Here is a 21,210-nt window from a genome sequence, read left to right on the forward strand (position 1 = left end):
TGAGAGGCCACTATAAATTTTACCATTGGTCAATAATGGCCTCTCATTGGCTATTTTTTTTTGTTACGTCATAATCAGTCCGGCACTTTTACTGTGTTCAGTTAGGAGACAAAAAGTTTGATAATTGATTTACAACAAAAAGTGTGAAAGTCATGACAAACTAAAAAGTTTTCCACCCTGTCAATACACAATGTACTTGAAATGACAGCATAAAGTGAATTTTAAAAAAGTTTTGTCTTTTCTATAATTGCCTCACAATCAGAAGGATATGAAATTGTAAACTGAAATTCACTTGAACCTAACAGAAAATCCACAAAAAAATCAAATTTTATCAATTTTAAGAAAATAATCAAAAATATATATTTCTATATTCCTGAATTAAAATACAAAGTACATGGAACTTTGAAGTATTTTATTTTGGATTATATGCAAATATGCTTTTTTAAATGATCTGTACTTTGTAAACAAGAAAAACAACATCCATAAAAGCGTAGCTCTGAAACGGTAAGACAAACGAACATTAATACTTGAAGAGAATCAGAACTAAATAATCAGAATATAAATTTAAAAAGTAGAAACAAAATTGTAAGTAAATTTGTTGAAAAACTACGTAAATACAAGATATTGTTTAAGGACATACTTACATTTTGAGGACTTTATTATAGAGATACTTCGCTTATAACATTGTACTTTGTTGTCCTAGGAATCAGTATCCAAAAATAAGATCAATCGGATAAATTTATCACATAATTATTTGATGTTAAAAAGTTTTATCAACATGTTTAAAATGGACGTACGGACATTCTGGTAACAGTTGTAGAGTTGCTTCGCTTTCTAAATCATCATGCAAAGTTTGGAATCGATAGGACAATTCTAACCTATTTAGATTAAGAGCTGTTTTTATTTTAAGAGCTATCTGTCTGTGACGTACGGATGGACGTACGGACGGAACAACCCTAATTATAGAAAGGTTTTCGCTCTTAAAAAAGATGTGTATAATATAATATTGTGTAGGTTTTGAAGTGTTTTAGTTTAAATTTAGAATTTAGACCATTTTTGTAAATATTTACAAAGCAACAAATTTTGAGAAATAAAAATATTGTTTTTGTGCTTAAAACATTGGATTATTAAAAATATTCATGGTGGTTTTAATAATATAATATTTCAAATGACTCTGTCTTATTTCAAAGGTATCTCTAAATTGTGAAAATTCATACATCTTCAGTATTTTCATAGTAAGATAGACAGGTGGTATCAATATATATTGTACAGTACAGTCACAAATTTTACAATGTTTCTCCAAGCTGGCTAATATAACTATTACCACATCCCCTCCCCCTCACCATGAAGGAATGTATTGACCAATATCTGAGAACTGTATTAGCAAACTAAATTGACGAAAAAAAATTCACGTATTCTATATCCATTGATAATGAAATGTAATATATTATTACTATTTCAGACCTGCCTTAACCACAGATGGTCACTGTCCCCTCATCTTTGATTCCTGGTCCTGTTTTGATGCGACCCCTCCAGGTAAAAATAAGTGTGGGGGTAGACAAGGACGTCTAAGTATTTTTTAGGTTAGAGGGGGTAAAGTGGAAATGTTGGGTTTCAAAGAATGAGTAGGGTAGGATAAGTGGTTTCAAAGTTTTTAGGGGTAATCTAATGTATTTTGAAAATTTTGAAGAGGGTAAAATGAAGAGGTTTCAAAGTTTTGAGGGAGGTAATCGCCCTTTTACCCCTCACTCCCTTGGACAATATTTGGGTATATTAGGAGAGAAAAAAATGTCAATAGTATAGACATAATTTACAGCTGCGCATATGGAGGCAATATAAATAGTAAATAACAAAAATAAAAAAAAATAACAAAATTTCATGTTTTCTTCTTCAGATAATCTGTATGAGGGGCTTTTATCAAAATTGGCAGTTTATGCACAATTAAAGTTGTCACAAATATAGGTATTAAATAATCAATTTTAGGAGAAAGTCAGTATACCGCCTGTCCTTTGATACCTGATCTCAACTATGATATAAAGAAACAGGTAAGGACAATACATTTATTATTACTTGAATCCTACAACAGATTATCATCCACTTTAATAAAATTAAACTTGTAGCTGGCTAAAATACCGATCCATCCCTTTACCAAATCCCCTCCACTCCTACTGGATAAACGAAATGACTATTACACGAGTTCCATTTTAGCAACCTAAATTATCATAACATCAACGTATATTTTATATACATTAAAAGGACACATTTGCAATGAAAAACAACTGTACAAACAAAATTAATATAAAATGTACTTAATTTTATATCATTTTTTTCTTAACAATCACTTGAAATATTTTTATGCATTGTTTATAAACAGTTTAAGTAGCCTTTAAAATTATAATATTTATTAAATAATAGTTTTATGAATAAATATAGAAAAGTTTGATATAGTCCCTTTCGTGGCAACGCCTCTTAAGGGGCGATTCGTCGTATTTTGAAAATGGCTTTTGATAGGTTATTTTAGATTAGGTTATATTGGGTTATGTGATTGCCCCGCAGGGTGAGGCAATAGGCCCTGTAGGATTAGAGCCCCATGCATGGGCTAGAAATAGAAGAAAAGCTACTGTAAAAATACGAAGAAACGCCCCTTAAGGGGCGTTGCCACGAAAGGGACTATACCCGAAAAGTCTAGACACTCAATCATTCAATTTAACCCATATTAGCAGAGCTAATTGTATAAACAATCCGACAATATCATTGGTTAGGGATTGTACATATTTTGGAACAGAAGGGCGGATTTTTCTTCATTTATTTTTTTAAAAAATTAAGATGTACTCGAAATTTTGAGGCTCGTCTCATGGGATTGACTTGTCTTTGACTGATTGAGTAACCGGGATAATAAATCTATTTTCTTGTCTTTTTAAGAATCAGACTTTTTCATAACTGCTTTATTTTGTAATAGCGGCTACGTAACTAAAGCCCTCTATGGGCACTTAAGGTAGGAAGGGATTCAAAAGGCGGCCCCTCCGTATTTTATTATTTTTTTAATTAAAAAACTTTTTGGGGTCGGGTCATTACTTTTATTTGGGAAATTTCTTTTGGAAGGGTGGTGTTACCCCTCTCCCAGAAAAACCATAGCGGTTCAGTAGGTTAGCAACATACTTCTGTAAATGACAGACAAACACATAACCTGTTACTTTTTATAAGGATTTATGTTTTAGGCAGAAAAACAATGCGAGGAAGATGGAAATTGGTGGATTCATCCTTTGTCAAACAGGTTCAAACTACATTTATTTTAGCTAGCGGATGCACCCCTAGCCTCTAGAAGCACAATTACAGAGTTACGGAATTCGGAACAATTAAAGGGAATTATAGAGCAGCTTCCCTACCAAAAGTAAAATTTTAACAATGTCATAATATCAAAATTTTATTTTAGTTTTAGTTTTGTATTAGTTACAATACAAATTTTACTTTTAAATGTCAGACTTATATTTTTATTTTAGTATATTGTATATATTTCTCTTTAATGTTTATCAAAGCTTTGATATTAATCAGGAAATGATTGGACATAGGGCTGTTTATTACACTAGTCCCCAAAGTTTCATAAGAACGTTTCCTTATTCATTGGTTTTACAACTTTGGGAACTTTTCTTGAATTTTGATAGGTTGATTTATTAAGTTGAGTGTCAAAACATTCAGCCAGTAATCTACAGAAGGGGAAATGTTTTGTTGTATTATCATTGGGGATGTACATCAATTAATTGGCCATTGTCTTATCCCTTCAGTTCCTTAGATATAAATAGCACAAATAGTAAAATTGTGTAATTATTTAGGAGTTGGTCCAATTACACAAACTGTATAGATATTGAAGATTTCACATTTAGAACTCAAATTAATCAGCTAACAGTGGCAGGTAATGTACCTTAATTATTTTAGGCCGGTTTGTCCGTCTGTCATATTTGATTATGGATATAAATTTGTACTTCCAGTATAAGGGGATGGGATTGGGTAAATAGGGGGTGGAAAAAGGGTGTCGTTATTTTAGCCAGCTTAGTGTTTCACTTTATTAGAGTACATGAAAATCTGGTGCAACATCCAAGTAATAATATACCGATTTATAGGATTTTTTCCTATGAGACAAGCGACAATATTTTGAGACAATATAATTTTCTTAAAGATAAGTTTTACTCTAGAAAATTCAACTTTTCATAGCTGACTTATTATACATTTTTTGTCATATTCTTCACATTTTACTACCTAAGAAATATTAGACGATTACCTAAGAAATAAAAATATAACTGCTCCTTTCGTAACCAATTCAGTACATTTTCTAACAATGATATTGCTAGATTGTTCCTCAATTGTTTTTCTATTCGTTGGTTTAGAGAGTATGTATCTAGATTATTATATCTATTCTTCTTAACAACAAAGATAATTATTTAATGAAGGGGTAGTTTCACGAAATGCATTTGAACTTAATTCAATGAAACGCATATTTTTTGCTAGTTAATGGGTTAAACTATATTTATATGGCATATATTTGAAAGAATTTCAATTTTCTACCACGTAGTTTTGAAAATATCAATACTTAAAAATCGTCTTTTTGTGATATATGCAATTTAAAAAGACGATTTTCAAGTCTTGATATTTTAAAAACTACGTGGTAGAAAATTGAAATTCTTTCAAATATATGCCATATAAATATAGTTTCACTAAATTAAGTTCAAATGCCTTTCGTGAAAATACCCCTTTATCTTATTTCATTAGAAAAAAGACCTACATAATTATTAAAGCTAGTCTATTATTAATTCCATTTATGGATTTATTATATTTTATTTTATTTTCTTTTTTGATGTAGGGTTTTCTTCTACTGTTATATCAAGAAGTATATTTTTTTGTCTGAAGCTTAAGATTTCAATAACTACTTAACTAATTGTGTTCTCAAAATATGTAGGCCTTGGGAAGGTTATAGCATGGAATGGTTTTAGGCTATTTTTTGCCTTCCCTATACCAACCAACTACTGGCTTAACAACTTTGAAGACTTTTGTTGTAATTTAATTAGTTGCCTCAATAAGCTGAGTGTCTAAATGTTTCAACCACAAATTTTTATTTAAAAAAGGTACAATTTTGTGTATCATCATTGGGGATATTCCTCAATTTACCGACCATTGTATTATCTCTTTAGATCCCCAATTTTTTATTTTGATTTTAGGTCTGTCAATATCATTGATATGTTTGCTTGCATCCCTTCTCATCTTCTCTGTGCTGAGAAACCTGTCCTGTGGTAGGATAACCATGCACAAGGTTTGTTCTTGTTTTTTTCCCTAAAACTAGGATGACAACATCCATAAAGTCGCGAAGCTATGAAATCAATCAATAGAACAAACAAACATGAACACTTTTAATGTCAAAGCTTAAGAAGTAGAATATTAATTGAAAAGTATAAACAAATTTGTATTTAAACTTGTTGCAAAATTACATACTTACACTTATTCCAAAAATCATACAAAAAATTTTGCCAAAAAGTTTTTTTTTTAAATTAGCATGTTTTAAATTGAAGTGCGGACTTTCTGGTAATGGTTATAGAGTACTACACTTACTTATTTTGTACCTAGTTGGTTTATGAATCATCATCCAAAGTATGAAACCAATAGGAAAGTTTTAACATGCCTAAATTATAAAGGAGCTAACTTTGATATAGGACGGACGTAAGACCCTGGTTATAGAAAAGCTTCGATAAAAAAAAAACATCAATGTTCTTAATTAATGGTGCGAAGATTGCAAACAAGAAAAAATGCATATTTTGGTAGAAAGGACGTAAGGACAGACATAAGCAAGTTATTGAATAGCTGCTCTACTAAAAATTGGGGGGGGGGGAAATTATTTAACATATGTTTGATGGCTTTAAAATCAGTTGAAATAACAAAATTTATTAAATATAAGGGGCAGATTTTATTATTATATTATATGATTTTCATCATTATTCCTTACGTTAATTAATTATAAGAATACTTTAGCTAGCTAACAAATGCTAACTGACAAAGAATTATTTATAATTGTTACCAATTAGGTCTGACAACTAAAATTCTATGAATATTTTGCCAATTATCTTTAATATAAAATCTTTCCAATAAAGAAGTTTAAGGGATTTTGTATTTTTGGGAAGATTCAGTATATATGGCGTTTTCTCTAAAAGTGCCGGTCAAGCACTTAACCCCTCCCCCACCTTATTTTTAAAATATACTAAAATGAGAAGGGGTAGTGTTGTTCCCTTACCTGCGGGGCCTATACCTGTGGAGATATCCAATACCAAATTTAACCTAACCTGACTTTTAGGTAATAACAAACGAAAAACTAACTTGCCACTTATAATTTAGTTTAAATATAAGAGGGGGGGGGGGAGGTTTTTGTGCTCAGCAAGACAATCTAAGGGTAATGAATATTCTGTTCTTTTTTTTCATCATTATGTTTCAATTTCTATTTTTTTTAAATTGAGAGACGGTTATATGATTTTATTGTTTTAGAATATGTTTGTTGCGCTGATATTAAACAATATAAGCTGGCTTCTTTGGTATCATCTTGTTTTATATCAGGTATTATTTTAATTTCCGCTGGAATAGAACAGGTTCTGTGCCATTCTAAAAAAACATATATCGTATCATGTAAAAGACTTTTTTACGAGTTATAAGATGAAAATTATAATATTAATACCAGTTTTGTTAGCCACGAATGGCCATTGGAATAAATCTTATCATTCAATGCGATAAATAACTATTAATAATTGTATTCAATTTTTGTAAGCTTTCATCCTTATTGTCTTTTTTCTTTTATACTTTAATGTTAATAGGAAGTAAACTCGCAAAAATACATTTATTAAAATTATAAAATAAAATATATATGAGAACTGCTTACACCATCAATATTTCTTGTTTATAGTGCAAAGTGTTTTCTTTAAACTAGAGAAAATTATATTGTTTAGAATTTAAACACATTTGCATTTTAAGTATTTTTTCTTCAAACCTTTGCACCTTAACACGTAGGGCATCCGCTCGTCGTCGAGGAGGTAATAGGTTCGAATCTCGGCCCGACACCGCGTCATTAATTAGGATGTTGAAATTGGTTCTTACTGCTACTATCTCTGGTGCGCGACATAGTTAGATCAGGAAGCCTTGGCCCATAAACAGGCGCAACTCATTACCAAGCACAGTTAGAACTTCTCAGCCAAATGGTTGGTTGTACGTTGAATGTTACTCAACCTAATATCCTAGGGTGTTAGAGTATCCCATCTCATTCCATGTGGATGATGCTCTGGATTCTCTAGATGATCACTTAAAAATCGAAGGAAATAATATCTTTAAAGTTCGGAGCGTTGTTGTTCAATGACATCTTTTGAAACCTTTTCAGTTTTATTTTTCATTTTTCAACATCAAACGATTTATTTGATAAAAGCTTCGCTCTAATTAAAAAAGAAATAAAAACATCTAAAATTTTAATTTTGTTTCTGACACCATAGTGATTTGAATATTTATGAGATATTTAAAAGTTCAAAATAAAATTCCTTTTTAGAACAAATTCTATGACGGATAGGAAAAAATATTATAAATATCTTTAGAAAATTTTCCCATAATTATATGTAGAAGAAAAAAATATCATTAACACAAGTGAATTAAATAGGCTAACAAAACTAAGATATTCTTATATTTTCCAAAATGGCTTTGAAACCGATTAATATCTGCTGAATTAGAACCGGTGCTCAGTCATACAGAAAAATCATGTATAGCATGGTTTTACAGACAATTTTCCACGAATATTAAAATAGAATAATAAAATAAATACCAGACTCGGGGCTAACAAAACTGGTTTTATTTTTTCATTTTAATATCTGTGGAAAGCTGTCTATGAAATATTAGAAAACATTGATAACTATTCATAGATTGGATTAAACAAATTAGTTTTAAAAATGGTTCAAATTTAAAATTTTGTATTTATTCTTATTGTTTAATTCTGCATTAATAAAATATGAATAGAATTTATTTAATCATCAAAATATTTTGGTAATTGTTATTAACCTAAATGTGTCTAAATTTAAATTTTAAAAATCTTTGAACTTTTAATTTTCTTACATAAATATTTTTTGCATTGTTAGAGATGCTTTTTATATAAAAAAAATGACGTTATAAAATACAAATTACCAATGATAGGCCAATGCAAAGACTAAATTGGCAATGGCAGGCCTAGTATACATTTTAATTGACCAATGGCTGGTCAGTATGGCGTCATTTTTGTTGGCACTTTAAAAAGCTTATTGTTAGATATTAATTATTTTTTTTTAGAGTTCAGTATGGTTGAGTAATGTAGTATGGTGTAGAATTCTCCATGTTCTCCTACATTACTGTATGCTAACCACCTACTTTTGGAGCCTCTGTGAGGGCGCCTATCTACAGCTTCTTCTTATCAACACTTTTCAGGTAAGAAAATCATATGGTACACAGTCAAACGCCTTTGTAATCACAGTGCAAATGAAGGTGCTTTGACTTTTGTGTCAGAACCTAAATTGGGACATAGAGCATTTCATTACCCTAGGTTAGGTAACTTCATTTCACTTTTCAATAAAATCTAAAATGCAGCAGTTTTTTAGAAAATTAAATTTGAAAATTTCAAGTTCAATTTTCACCAACTAGGAGTTACCGCATAATCATGACAAGAAAAGCAAAGATTATTTATTTAAAATTTTGAACAACTTTGCTTTTGTAAAGTTCTTCATAAAACCACTCCTGAAGTGAGTTTATTAATGGCCATTTTTATCAATTGCTTTGCTAAGGTCACGGAAATTCAGCCTTAAATAAATCATATATAGAGAGGTTTTATGACTGACTTTATAAAAGCAAAGTTGTTCAAAATTTTTAATAAATAATCTTTGCTTTTCTTGTCATGATTATGTGGTAACTCCTAGTGGGTGAAAATTGAACTTGAAATTTTTAAATCTAATTTTCTCAAAAACGGCTGCATTTTAGATTTTATTGAAAAGTGAAATGAAGTTACCTAACCTAGGGTAATGAAATGCACTATGTCCCAATTTAGGTTCTGACACTAAAGTCAAAGCACCTTCGAAGGCACTGTGTAATATAAGAAATCCAATTTCTAAAAAATTGAAGCAGATTATAGTGCCTTAAAAACGACTAAATACAATACAAATGACCAATGATAGGCCAGTATGCATTTAAATTGGCCAATGGTGAAATGTATACTGGCCTATAATTAGTCACTTTTTATTGTTTTCTATGCACTATAAGCTGCTTTTAGATTTTGAATTTTGGAAAAAGAAAAAAAAATTGAAGAAAAAGTGAATTTATAATACATATGTTTTACATGTATGAATTTAGTATTATACAGTCTACACATTAATTATAAAACAACAACAGGAAAAGTTTTGAGAAAAATATGAAAACTGTATCAAACTAATTTAACATTAATTATAACTTTATATTTAATTATATAATCAAGGGTTATATAAGTTTACCATGGGAAGGAAAAATCAGGGATCTAAAGGGATGAGACATTGTAAAATAAATGGATGTACAATGTACATCCACATTAACGATAAACAAAATATCGTTTCTGTAGATTACAATTAGTGGTTGAAACGTTTGGACACTTAACCTTTATGAGCCAAAAAAATTAAACAAAAGTTCCAAAAGTTATTGAGCCATCAAATAAGAAAACGTAAAACATAAAATGTTGGGGACTAGTGTAATTAACAGCTCAATGTCCCCTACCTCCCTGAGGAAAAGTGCTTCTCTTTTCTTTCTATAATTTGATATAATTCTTAAATTATAAGAGCATTAAATAAAGTTTTAAACAAGCTACATTTATTTATATCTTACTATTAGGATGACTTCTGCTGGGTGGATGAAAGGAAAAATGCCGCGTTTGATGTTTTATACAGTTGGAATGTCGTCTTTGCTTTTATTTTAAAATATTTTATTTTTATAGGGAGACAAGAGTAGAGTAAGATGGCTGCAGCTGGTTGGCTGGGTCTTTCCAATCATAATAATCATCCCTTACTCCGTGTACAGATCTTACTATCAGGATGACTTCTGCTGGATGGAAATGGACAGGTACAGTACAGTACAAACCAGTTTATCATCTTAAACAGAGATATACTGAAAGTGTAATTAGTGATGTATTAAAAAATATGCCTAAATCCACCATTTAGTTAGGGATTTCTTTACCACTGATCCATCCTTTTTAGATGTATTTTATGATTTCATGACACTTTCCGCATCTTCCTTAAACAGACTTCGTCTGTAAATCAGGGCTTGGCAGCTGCCTGTAAATCAAACTTTTACCGTTTTACAAAATCAGCTGATAGTTTAAATATACATGAGAAAACTTAACAGTCCCTCGTTCAAAAAAGATTTCAAATAATTTAAACCATTTTAAATTTGAGGCTTCATCGCGGCTGACACTTAGATTAAGTTAAGTTTAATCCTACATTTTTGTTAAATGACATGAGAAATCAGTAATTTAAATGGTGGGCAGACGGACTAAGATATCTTACCAATTTTACAGTATGATATATTAGAAATGTATTGGCCTTAAAAAGGGTCTTTTACATTAAACCTATTTTAGTGTGAGTAGCTATATCCTTGGCATCCCTGTCGTTTGTGTTATCATTGTCAACATCATTTTCATCACCAATGTTATTAGAATTCTCAGGTAATTAAGATGAAGCTTTTTATAGTGCACATAAAAGATGATGTCATACTGGCTTACCATTTGACAATTAAAATGTATTTTGAAAAATAGTCTGTGTATTGTATGCCTTACATTGGTCATTTGTATTGTACGACATAATATGACATAGGCACTTGTTTATTTTCATATAAATATTAATTTATGATTTAAAACCACGGAACATCTGCTATTTAAATCACTTTGTTCGTCCGTCTATGGTTTTCTCAGTGCTTCAATACTTATGGAAGTTGTCATTCTTGTTTTTATTTTAGTCAATTACCAAAAATAATAATGAATATACAAATTAAAAAACTAAAATCAAAATGATTTTCTGTATATGCTGTCATTAATTTTTTTGCTCGTTAGATCATTGATATTTTTATCAATTTACAATATATAGAGTAAAATTAGTCAATTAGGACATTTTTGCTGAAAGTACAAGAGCAATTATGTTCAATGTAAGCAAAACCATTTAAAATCATAAGCAAAATATACTGCAAACTATAGATGTAGAACATACCTGGATATTATGACAGGGTAAAAACTACCGTTAATTTAGCTTGCGAATATTGAACTTATTTATTGGTCATTTCGTTTATCCAGGTAGGGAATGGGGTAAAGAGTGGAATCGTCACTTTAGCCCGCTGTGGATTCACTTTTTAGAGAATATGGAAAAAGTGTAAGATTCAAGTAATAATATATCCATTTTTATTAAGGTCTAAGCTGCGAATAGAGACGACAGTGCCACCAGTAGCAAGGAACATTTTCATTTATTAACATTTAAAATCCTTTTCTACGCAAAGCTTTTTTTGTCTGTAGCGAAGGATCTCCATTACTACAGAACTGATTTATTTCTCCCTTTTAGAGAAGCTTCACATAAGTCCCAGTATGGTTTAAGACTATTTCATTTTATATTTAAGCTTTGAGACGGTTTTAGGCGCTTTCCCCTTTGAAGACAGAGTACCTAATGCCAATGATGGGTTTAAGCTATTTTTTTTCATTTCCCACCACTTTGAATAAAAGGCCACTGGGTGCTAGGGACATTAATGCTAATAATATTTATAAGAGAAAACTTAGTGAAGGAACTGACCCTCTCCCTCTGAAGGTCTGACCCTCTCCCTCTGGAGGTCTGACCCTCTCCCTCTTGAGGTCTGACCCTCTCCTTCTGGAGGTCTGATCCTCTCCCTCTGGAGGTCTGACCCTCTCCCTCTGGAGGTCTGACCTTCTCCTTCTGGAGGTCTGACCCTCTCCCACTGGAGGTCTGACCCTCTCCCTCTGGAGGTCTGACCCTCTCCCTCTGGAGGTCTGACCCTCTCCCTCTGGAGGTCTGAACCTCTCCCTCTGAAGGTCTGACCCTCTCCATCTGGAGGTCTGACCCTCTCCCTCTGGAGGTCTGACCCTCTCCCTCTGGAGGTCTGACCCTCTCCCTCTGGAGGTCTGACCCTCTCCTTCTGGAGGTCTGATCCTCTCCCTCTGGAGGTCTGACCCTCTCCCTCTGGAGGTCTGACCTTCTCCTTCTGGAGGTCTGACCCTCTCCCACTGGAGGTCTGACCCTCTCCCTCTGGAGGTCTGACCCTCTCCCTCTGGAGGTCTGACCCTCTCCCTCTGAAGGTCTGACCCTCTCCCTCTGAAGGTCTGACCCTCTCCATCTGGAGGTCTGACCCTCTCCCTCTGGAGGTTATTCTCCTATTTACATAAAATGTGGCAATGTAATTTTACAATTATAAAATTACTCCTTATGTATTTCAAAATTATTTATTGAGATGTTTTAACTAAAGAATTGATATTCTATAAAAGTAATCAAAATTTTAAGCCACCGAATGATAGCACGTGCTTATAAAACTTTGAGCATCAGTATACCTGTGTTCTTTCCTGTATAGCCTCTACTTTCCATCAGTCAAAATTTGTAAGGATGCATTGGAGCTTAAATGATAATGATTTAACTAGAAGAATGAGTACATCGAGTAGAGCTACTCTCAAACAAGCCAAAGCTGCTTTATTTCTGGGTAAGATAATTTATTTTAATAAATCGGGGCTCGGCAGTTAGGGCTCAAATTTAAACCCGTTTGGATACTTTAAAAAAATTTGAAAGACGGATTGTCATATTTTAATCAGGTTTAGACTTCCAGCTGATTTTTAAAATTGTAAAAAGTTTATTTCTCTGAGGCCTTTAACCTTATTGAGTAAAAGGTAGAGGTGCCCTGCAGGTAAAGTATTTATTAGGAGTAAAGGTCTAAAATATGGTTTCAAGATAAAGAAAAAGAAGAGAGAGGTTGGGTTTTCAAAAAAATAGTTTGAAAAAAGACCAAAATGATTAATATCCGCTGGATTAGAACAGGTTATAAGCCAAACTGAAAAATCCTGTATAACATCGTATTAAATACAATTTTCCACGAATATTATTTAATAAAAATCTTAAAATTATTACCAGTTTTGTTAGCCCGTGCCTTCGGCATCTCGGGGCTAATAAAACTAGTTTTAATCTTATAATTGTACATTTTAATATCCGCGGGAAAATGTCTACAATACAATGCGATAAATAACTATTATTAAATATTGTAGTACCCATACTTGGAGTATACTTCCTTCTGATGCCAGTCCGTCCTGCCCGTGGCTCCAGCTTCGAGTATGTCTATGAAATATTATCTGCAATATCATCATCCTTTCAAGGTGACATCACTATATTATTTGGTAGAGCTTATGCCCCCTAGAGGCCTCTAGATGCACGTAAAATGTTTTCTTTCCCATCTATCTTAAAATGAGTTGTTTACCAAAAATATTTTTTTTTTCAAAGACACAATTAAAAGTCGGCTCAGGATCCTCGGGGTAAGGACATGAAGTTATTTAACCCCTCCCCCCTCTATTGTTTTTGCAGTAGTAGGTGAATTATCAGAAAAAGAATATAAACAATAAGAACACAGTAATAGTGTCTGACTGATTATGACGTAACAAAAAAGATTAGCCAATAAGAGGCCACTATAAATTTTACCATTGGTCAATAACGGTCTCTCATTGGCTAATTTTTTTTGTTACGTCATAATCAGTCAGACACTATTACTGTGTTCAAACAATAAACATCCATAAGAAGCGAAGCACAAAGAAATCATGGATGGATAAACGGACAAAGTGAGTTATAAAGTAGATGTTCATTTCGTAAAAAAATACAGAAAGAACAAAGACGACAACATCCATAAGTAGCGAAGACCAAAAACTATGGATAGACATTGGGAAAAAATCTGCAATATCATCTTAATTTAAACAAAAAAATCTAAAAATATAGATGTATAACCAGACAACTACCTGGAACCTACTGATGACTTTTTTCGTCTGCTAGCAATAATTGCTTTCTTCTCTTTTGTAGCATCTTAGCTGTATTGATATTCCTAACGCTGTTAGTTGATTTTCAAAGACCTGGTTAAAAGCAGACTCAGGGTCCCCGGGGTGAGGACATATGTACAGTTATTTAACCCCTTCCTCCTCTATTGTTTTACTCACATTTTCTAACAGTAATAGGTGAATTATCAGAAAAAGGATAAAAACATCCATAATAGCAATAAGTAAAACAATATTGATGGAAAAACGGAAAAGTGACGAAGTAGAAGAAATATATCATAAAAGAAGATATGTATAAGAATCGTAGAAAATCCCGAAATATTAATAAAAAATATATATATGGCCTTTAAAGTTGTATACTGGATGATATTCGGAAACGGGTATTTTTTACAAATAAAATCAGCCGTCTATCTCGAATAGCGCTCAAGAAAATCACATTTCCCAGATGGCGTTACGGACTGACAGACAAAGTGAATTATAGAGTGGCTTTGCTATTATAAAAGTCTACTCTAATATTAGAAACTAGAGTTGGCTCGATATAATTATCTCCCTATTGGCTAGTTTTCTATATGCATATCTATTTCTCAATAAATCTATTTTCCTCACCCGGCATTACTATCTAAAAGAAAGTAAATATTTAATAATCTAAATGATTTTAAAAAGATTTTTTAAATTATATTTTTTTCTTTACATTACCATCACCAAAGGGTTAATGATGATGATTACAATTTTAGTTTAATATTTGAACACACAAAGTGTCGCCACAATCGAATTCTTTTAAAATAGAGTTTTCTTAAATTTATTATATTATAAATTTAAATTTTCTTTTTTATGATTAGAAATTAAATACATTGATATAAGGTAAATAGCAACATGAAATTAAAAAAAGGAATTTATTTTTAATAAAGTAAAATAATGGGTCTTATCGTTCTGGGCAATGAGAGTTTATTATGGATTATTGGAGCACTATGAGTTTTAAACAAATATTCCTTGGAAAGCTTGAGCTCGTTTATAGACATTTATTTCCTATATAGATCTGACATGGATCTTGAAGCAATTAAGCAGGCCGTTTTGTACATGTTAAAAATTGGAAGATTTCATTAAATAAAAGTTATCGCAAATATACTTAGTAAATAAAATGTATTTTCAAGTTCTATAGCAAGATTGCAGATGCTACATCTTCCTTAGAAAAAAATATTCCTATCATCTTTCCTGTAAAGGTTTATTTGATTTCCTGCAAATTTAAAGGGCAACAAATATTTTTAGTAGCGAAGCCACTCTATATTTGAATATATCTGTTCGTCCGTCATTCTGTAACGTAATGGGGGAAATTATATTTACTCAGCTGATATTGAAGCTAGACCTCTGATTTTTCCTGACAACATTCCCAGCACAATGAAGCATATAACATTTATGGGTGTCAGACTGCATTTAAGCAGCTTTTTACTTAGAAAGGATTTTCACATTTCTTTTTAAAAAATTATGAGAGAAATAGTATCAAAATTAAATTTTCCGTCGTTCTAAGTTTTTTATTATTTTTCACATAATTTTTTTAGGATACTTTGTTCCGAAAAGTATCAAGCATATAACAGTACGTCAGTGTGTCAGTCATGCAACAAACGACGTATTTTTTTAAGGATTAGTGATTTTAATCATTCCTAATTTCTTTAATTTTATTTTTTTCAGTTTTTTTTACTTTTACTTACTTTACTTTGTGCCAATCCATGACAATTTTGCAATTTTTTAATAATTAAATGGAGCTTGCCCTTATACTGTCTAGCGAACAACGCAACCCTAAACCCCTTTACTTTCAAAGTAAGATTGGAGAACCTACTCCTTCGAGGCTACCCTATACGCAATATAACCTAACCTTACCTGACCTCAGGAAATCGCCGGATAAATAGTAAATAAGAATACTGTGAAAATAGTATCTAAAAATAATAAGCTCTTTATATTGCCTATAAAAAAAGGGATAAATTTAAAAACCTTTGCCTAAAAAATTCTGAAAGACATCATATTAGAATAATGGACTATACCAATATTACGTCATTCAGGATACACTGACTTTTAAATGTATTCCCTTTTTTATAGGAAGAACTTGATCAAAAATTGAAAAAATTGCGTAATTTTGCCAAAGCAAACTCTAAATAAAATAAATTTTAGGTTTCTTTGTGTCCATTCTGTTATGTTTCTCCAACAGTGAAGTATTATCCGCTATACGTCAGAGAAAAGAACAATTCATTATCTCCAGGTAATCAGTGATGATTGGGTTCTTGCCTTTCCACGCACCTTGAAACATACTCTGTATCTTAAAATTGCGGTTTAAAGCGTCTATAGACAACCAACCCTTTGATTGGACGACCTTTGTCTGAAAGTCCTAAATGTAAGGTAAGGAGGGGACATTGAGCTTTCATTACACTGGTCCCTAAAGTTTTTAATAAGGTTTTCTTATTTGTGCTTTCATTGAATTTTGATTGGTTGGTTCATTAAGATAAGTGTCCTAACGTTTCAACCACAAACTAAAATCTGGAGAAGGTTGTCTTGGGTATCATCATTGGGATTTATATCAGTTTATAGGCCATTGTCTTATCCCTTTAGATCCCTGCCTAACTGTACATGTTAATAAGTTGCGCCTGTTTATGGGCCAATGCTTTCCCTTCTACTCTTACCATTGATGTTACGGGCCTGATAAATAAACATTAAAGTACTTCTTCTTAAAGTTAAATTTATTTTGTTTTGCTTTAAAGATTTCTTTGTTTCGTACACTATAGTAAATAAACCTTTCTTCAAAACATATGTACAGAATATTTACTGTACAAAGTTGGATAAAAAATTTACCTGTCATCCAATAAATGTCCATAATTAGAGCAGCAAAAATGATCAAGCTATTAAAGTTTTTTATTGCATAAGAACAATTTTTCTATTCGAACCTAAATCAAAATTTTACTATTATTTAATACCTATATTTGCGACAACTTTACTACACAGAAACTTCCAAATTTTAACTTTTACAAAAGATCCCCTCCCCCATGGCCTGGGTGGGTTTGAACATGCGACATTCTAAAGTTGAGTTTTGAGGAACACTAGATTTAATATTTCATATTTGATTGAATGGTTGGAGTGATGTCTTAATAGTGAATTTACCTAAACCTTTAAGGCTGATTTTGATTCTTTCAGTTTTACAAATTCTAAAAGTGCATTTTAGAATAAAAAAATTTCTAGAACAAATAATTTTTTTGTTAAAATTAGTATATTTAATGATGGAATTAGGTTTCAACATGTAATAATGAAAGTGATCTAAAGTTGTAAACAAAACTCTTGATAAAAAACAATCAAATGTTTATTCAAAGGGGATAAAACCAGAATAAAGATAGAAAAAGTAGTGTAAATGTTTTGTTATTGTTTTAAGAATTCAATTGCGTTTTTCTCCACTAATACAGTTCTGTTATAAAACTAAAAGAGTACTGCGCCAAAAATCAAAGATATGAAACCCTCTAAAATGGCAAAATATTGACTTTAAGTAGAAAATCTAGGACCAATGTTTTTCATTTTTTGTCACTGTTTAATTGAAATATCTAACATCAATGATTTAAGTATATACTAGCAGCTACGCCCCTGTATGCCTCTAGAGAGCTTTAAGATGGGTTGAATTCACCCCCCCCCCCTTCAATTGTAATTTTTGAAAAGAAAGTCATACTGTGGTGCTGCATAACTTTTAAATATTTTTGGTATTTTTGGCGATTTATCTTGGGTAGGTGAAGCAACCCTCCCCTAAAATAGTTACAAACCTTTCTATTACCTTTGCAAAGGAGAACCATATCGGCTCAGGGGTTAGCGAGAACCATCAGAAAAGACAAACAGAGATCCTGTTACTTTTACATAAGGATTAAAAAATCCAGCTTTTACCATTCTACTATTAGAGTAAACAAAAGTATTATTAGCCAGCTTATACCAATAAAAAAAATTATTCGGAAAAAAATACGAAACCTATACGTGTTTTTCAGCTGTCGTTGGGGGGGCAACACATCGTAAAATTGACGACCTCTCCATTTGCCCCCCAAATATTATTTTTGATTTATTTCGCTTGTTGGTTACACCTTATTCCTGATTATTAGCTTTGTTTCTTTACATTTTGACATAATTGTCCTAGTTTTACCAGGGAGTAAAAGGGATAGGACAATGACCAATAAATTGATGTACATCCACAATGATAATACACAAAATTACCCCTTCTCTAGATTACAATTAGTGGTTGAAACGTTTGGACACTCAATCTAAAAAAAAACTTATCGAAACTCAAGAAAAGTACCCAAACGAATAAGATGATATTATAAAACTTTAGGGACTAGTGTAATAACAGCCCAGTCCTCTTCCTTTCTAAAGTTTTACCCTAATTTATTTCTAGGGATTGGAATGAAAACACAACAGTGAAGAAATTTGTGGACACTCTGTCTGTTTACAGGTATTATTTATAGCTTTTGAACACTCTGTCTGTCAGAATTTCAGTCCGTAATGCTGAGGGGGAAATAAGATTTTCTCGTCTGCTATAAAAAATAGATAGTTGAATTTTTTTCTATGTTTGACGTTCATGATCTGCTAGACATTCAAATTCTAGAAGCACACATTTTTGTGAAGGATATATCTCAAATTCACCTGTTTTTTATGGACAATAGAACGAAATCAACGAAATTTTTTTTGTGTTATCCATTTAGGACATTACTCAGCCCCTCTAACTACCCAAGAAAATTTTGTTGATGGAATATACAGTACACATATATTATATAAATTCATTCTTAATTTGTAAATAAAAACTGAGCAACAGATAAATGCGACTTAAAAATATGGTTTATATAATCAAGTGATGTTTTTTTCTTTAACAATCTTTCCAAAAATATGATGCTTATTAACAAAATAAAAATTTAATCTAAGTAGGATGTACAGACTAAAAATGAAAAATAGACTCATTATAATTTTATATTCTACCTAATTAATCTTCTTTTTATAGCAGTGATGTCACATAATGTATATTAATTTTTATACATAAGAGGTAGATTCTTTAAAAATCAAAATTGGGAAGCTTTTTATAGTCCCTGTTTATAGTGCCGTCATACTGGCCCACCATTTGTCAATTAGAATATGTACTGGCCTGCCATTGGTAATTTAGTCTGTGCATTGGTCATTTGTATTGTATGACAGGGATCTAAAGGGATAATTATAATCTACAAAAGGGTAACTATGTGTATCATCATTGAGGACGTACATCAAATTATCGGCCATTGTCTTAACCCTTTAGATCCCTGGATCAAACGATTTTTTTTAAGAACCGACCCCAGAATACATTTTTGCAAGTTTTATACTTCAGATATGTATATTGTATAAAAAGATTACAGTATTGCTTTGAAACCGATTAATATCCGCTGGATTGATTATAACTGGTTCTCAGCCGTACTAAAAATTAAGTATTGTATTGTAGACAATTTTATACTAATAGTAAACTGAAAAATCATAAGATAAATACCAGTTTTGTTAGACCGGGCCTTCTGCCCATCGCGGCTAACAATCGTTTTAATCGTATAATTTTTCATTATCAATAACCGCGTATAGCTGTCTGTAATACGATATGATAAATAACTGTTATGAAAGATGTCCGAAAGTTGAAAAGTTTTATATCATTCTGCTATAACTTATTGTAAGTAAAGTTTTTCTATAATTATAGCGTGTCTTGCGTCCATACTTCCAAATTGATAGCTTTGATATTAAGATTAGACAAGTTTATAATGTCTTATTGATTTTTAAGTATAAAGGGGATTCATGTAACAATAAGGCATAATTACGAAAGCAAAGCAACTTTACAATTGGTATCTATCTGTTTCTTTTACACTTGTATAATTTACATAATCCTATTGTATAAAGTAGTAAGTTTTTTTTGTCTGAAGCTTAAGATCTTGATAACACCTAAACCAAGTTAATTATCTTTTTAAGGTTTTTAAGCTTCATTAAGCTCCTGTGATGGTTTTAGGCCATTCTATTTTTTATATTTAAGTCGATCTTACAATGGTTTTAAACTATTTTTCAAGCCCCCCTCTACATCTTTGGAAACAGAGCACCTAGAGGCTAGGAGCGTAGCCGCTAGTTTTATACAAAGGATATATTTAATTCACTCTGTCTGGTCGTCTGTCTATTAATAAGCATCAAGCAGTCGACTTACTTTGTTTAAAAGGTTTTGTGAATTTTTAAAGTTTAATAATCATAAATTCTCTTTCTTTCTTTTTCCTGTTTTATGATCAATGAACATCTCCTCTCTATAACTCAATTTATCTGTTTGTCAATTCATGATTTTTTGTGCCTCGCTACTTATAGATGTTGTCGTCCTTATTATTACAATTGGAGAAAATTTTATACAACATTATATTTAACAAGGATGACAACATCCATAAGTAGCAAAGCTCAAAATCATGACTGGATATCTGGAAAAATTACTATGTAATACAATAAAGATTAAACTTGATAAAATAGGGAAATCAAGAAACCTTTAAAATCACGCAACCTTTAAAATCACAAAAACTTTAAAAAATCTAGGAATCGATCTAGCACCGCAATTAAAAGACAAATTTGAATGAAACTTAATGGAAATATGTAGAATATCAAATTAATTAATCCCTGAAAATTTCAGCCAACTATCTTGAAAAAGAGTTGAGAAATTCACGAAAACTTGAAATCTAGGAATCGATCTAGTATCCCAAATAACAGATAGATGAAAAAAATATGTATAGTTTAAAAGAGCATATGTCATAAGAATCTTCAGCTGTCTATCTTAAATAGGAGCCGTGAAAATCACGTTTCCCCCATAGCGTTACGGACTGATGGGCGGACGGACAGACAAAGTGAATTATAGAGTAGCTTCGCTACTAGAAATAATAGATATTCATTATCTTAGTTAAAGGAAAACAAAAAGATAATCTAGATTATTCTGTTTAAGAAGATTTCGAAAAGTTATTTATCGCATCGTATTATAGACAGCTTTCCGCGGTTATACAGTATTATAAGTATCTCAGAGGGGCCGAAGGCCTGAAATAGCAAAAACTGGTATTAATCTTATGATTTTTAGTAGCGAAGCTACTCTATAATTCACTATGTCCGTC

General features: G+C 31.5%; 1 protein-coding gene across 1 annotated transcript in view; it reads left to right on the plus strand.

Moving 5' to 3' along the window:
• LOC145331212 (calcitonin receptor-like) overlaps positions 1-21,210 on the plus strand; it is a 50,476-nt gene that overhangs the window by 26,859 nt on the left and 2,407 nt on the right. Inside the window, exons 4-17 of the mRNA XM_080175831.1 lie at positions 1,463-1,536; positions 1,984-2,045; positions 3,219-3,274; positions 3,831-3,910; positions 5,211-5,302; positions 6,523-6,591; positions 8,332-8,466; positions 9,992-10,116; positions 10,631-10,717; positions 11,452-11,491; positions 12,681-12,741; positions 13,298-13,405; positions 16,232-16,319; positions 18,474-18,530. Of these exons, the coding sequence (XP_080031957.1) occupies positions 1,463-1,536; positions 1,984-2,045; positions 3,219-3,274; positions 3,831-3,910; positions 5,211-5,302; positions 6,523-6,591; positions 8,332-8,466; positions 9,992-10,116; positions 10,631-10,717; positions 11,452-11,491; positions 12,681-12,741; positions 13,298-13,405; positions 16,232-16,319; positions 18,474-18,530 (1,134 nt within the window). The remainder of the gene's footprint in view (positions 1-1,462; positions 1,537-1,983; positions 2,046-3,218; positions 3,275-3,830; positions 3,911-5,210; positions 5,303-6,522; positions 6,592-8,331; positions 8,467-9,991; positions 10,117-10,630; positions 10,718-11,451; positions 11,492-12,680; positions 12,742-13,297; positions 13,406-16,231; positions 16,320-18,473; positions 18,531-21,210) is intronic.

This window comes from Acartia tonsa, chromosome 11 (assembly GCF_053477335.1).
Source record: "Acartia tonsa isolate MP-2025a chromosome 11, ASM5347733v1, whole genome shotgun sequence".
Taxonomy (NCBI): Eukaryota; Metazoa; Arthropoda; class Copepoda; order Calanoida; family Acartiidae; genus Acartia; species Acartia tonsa.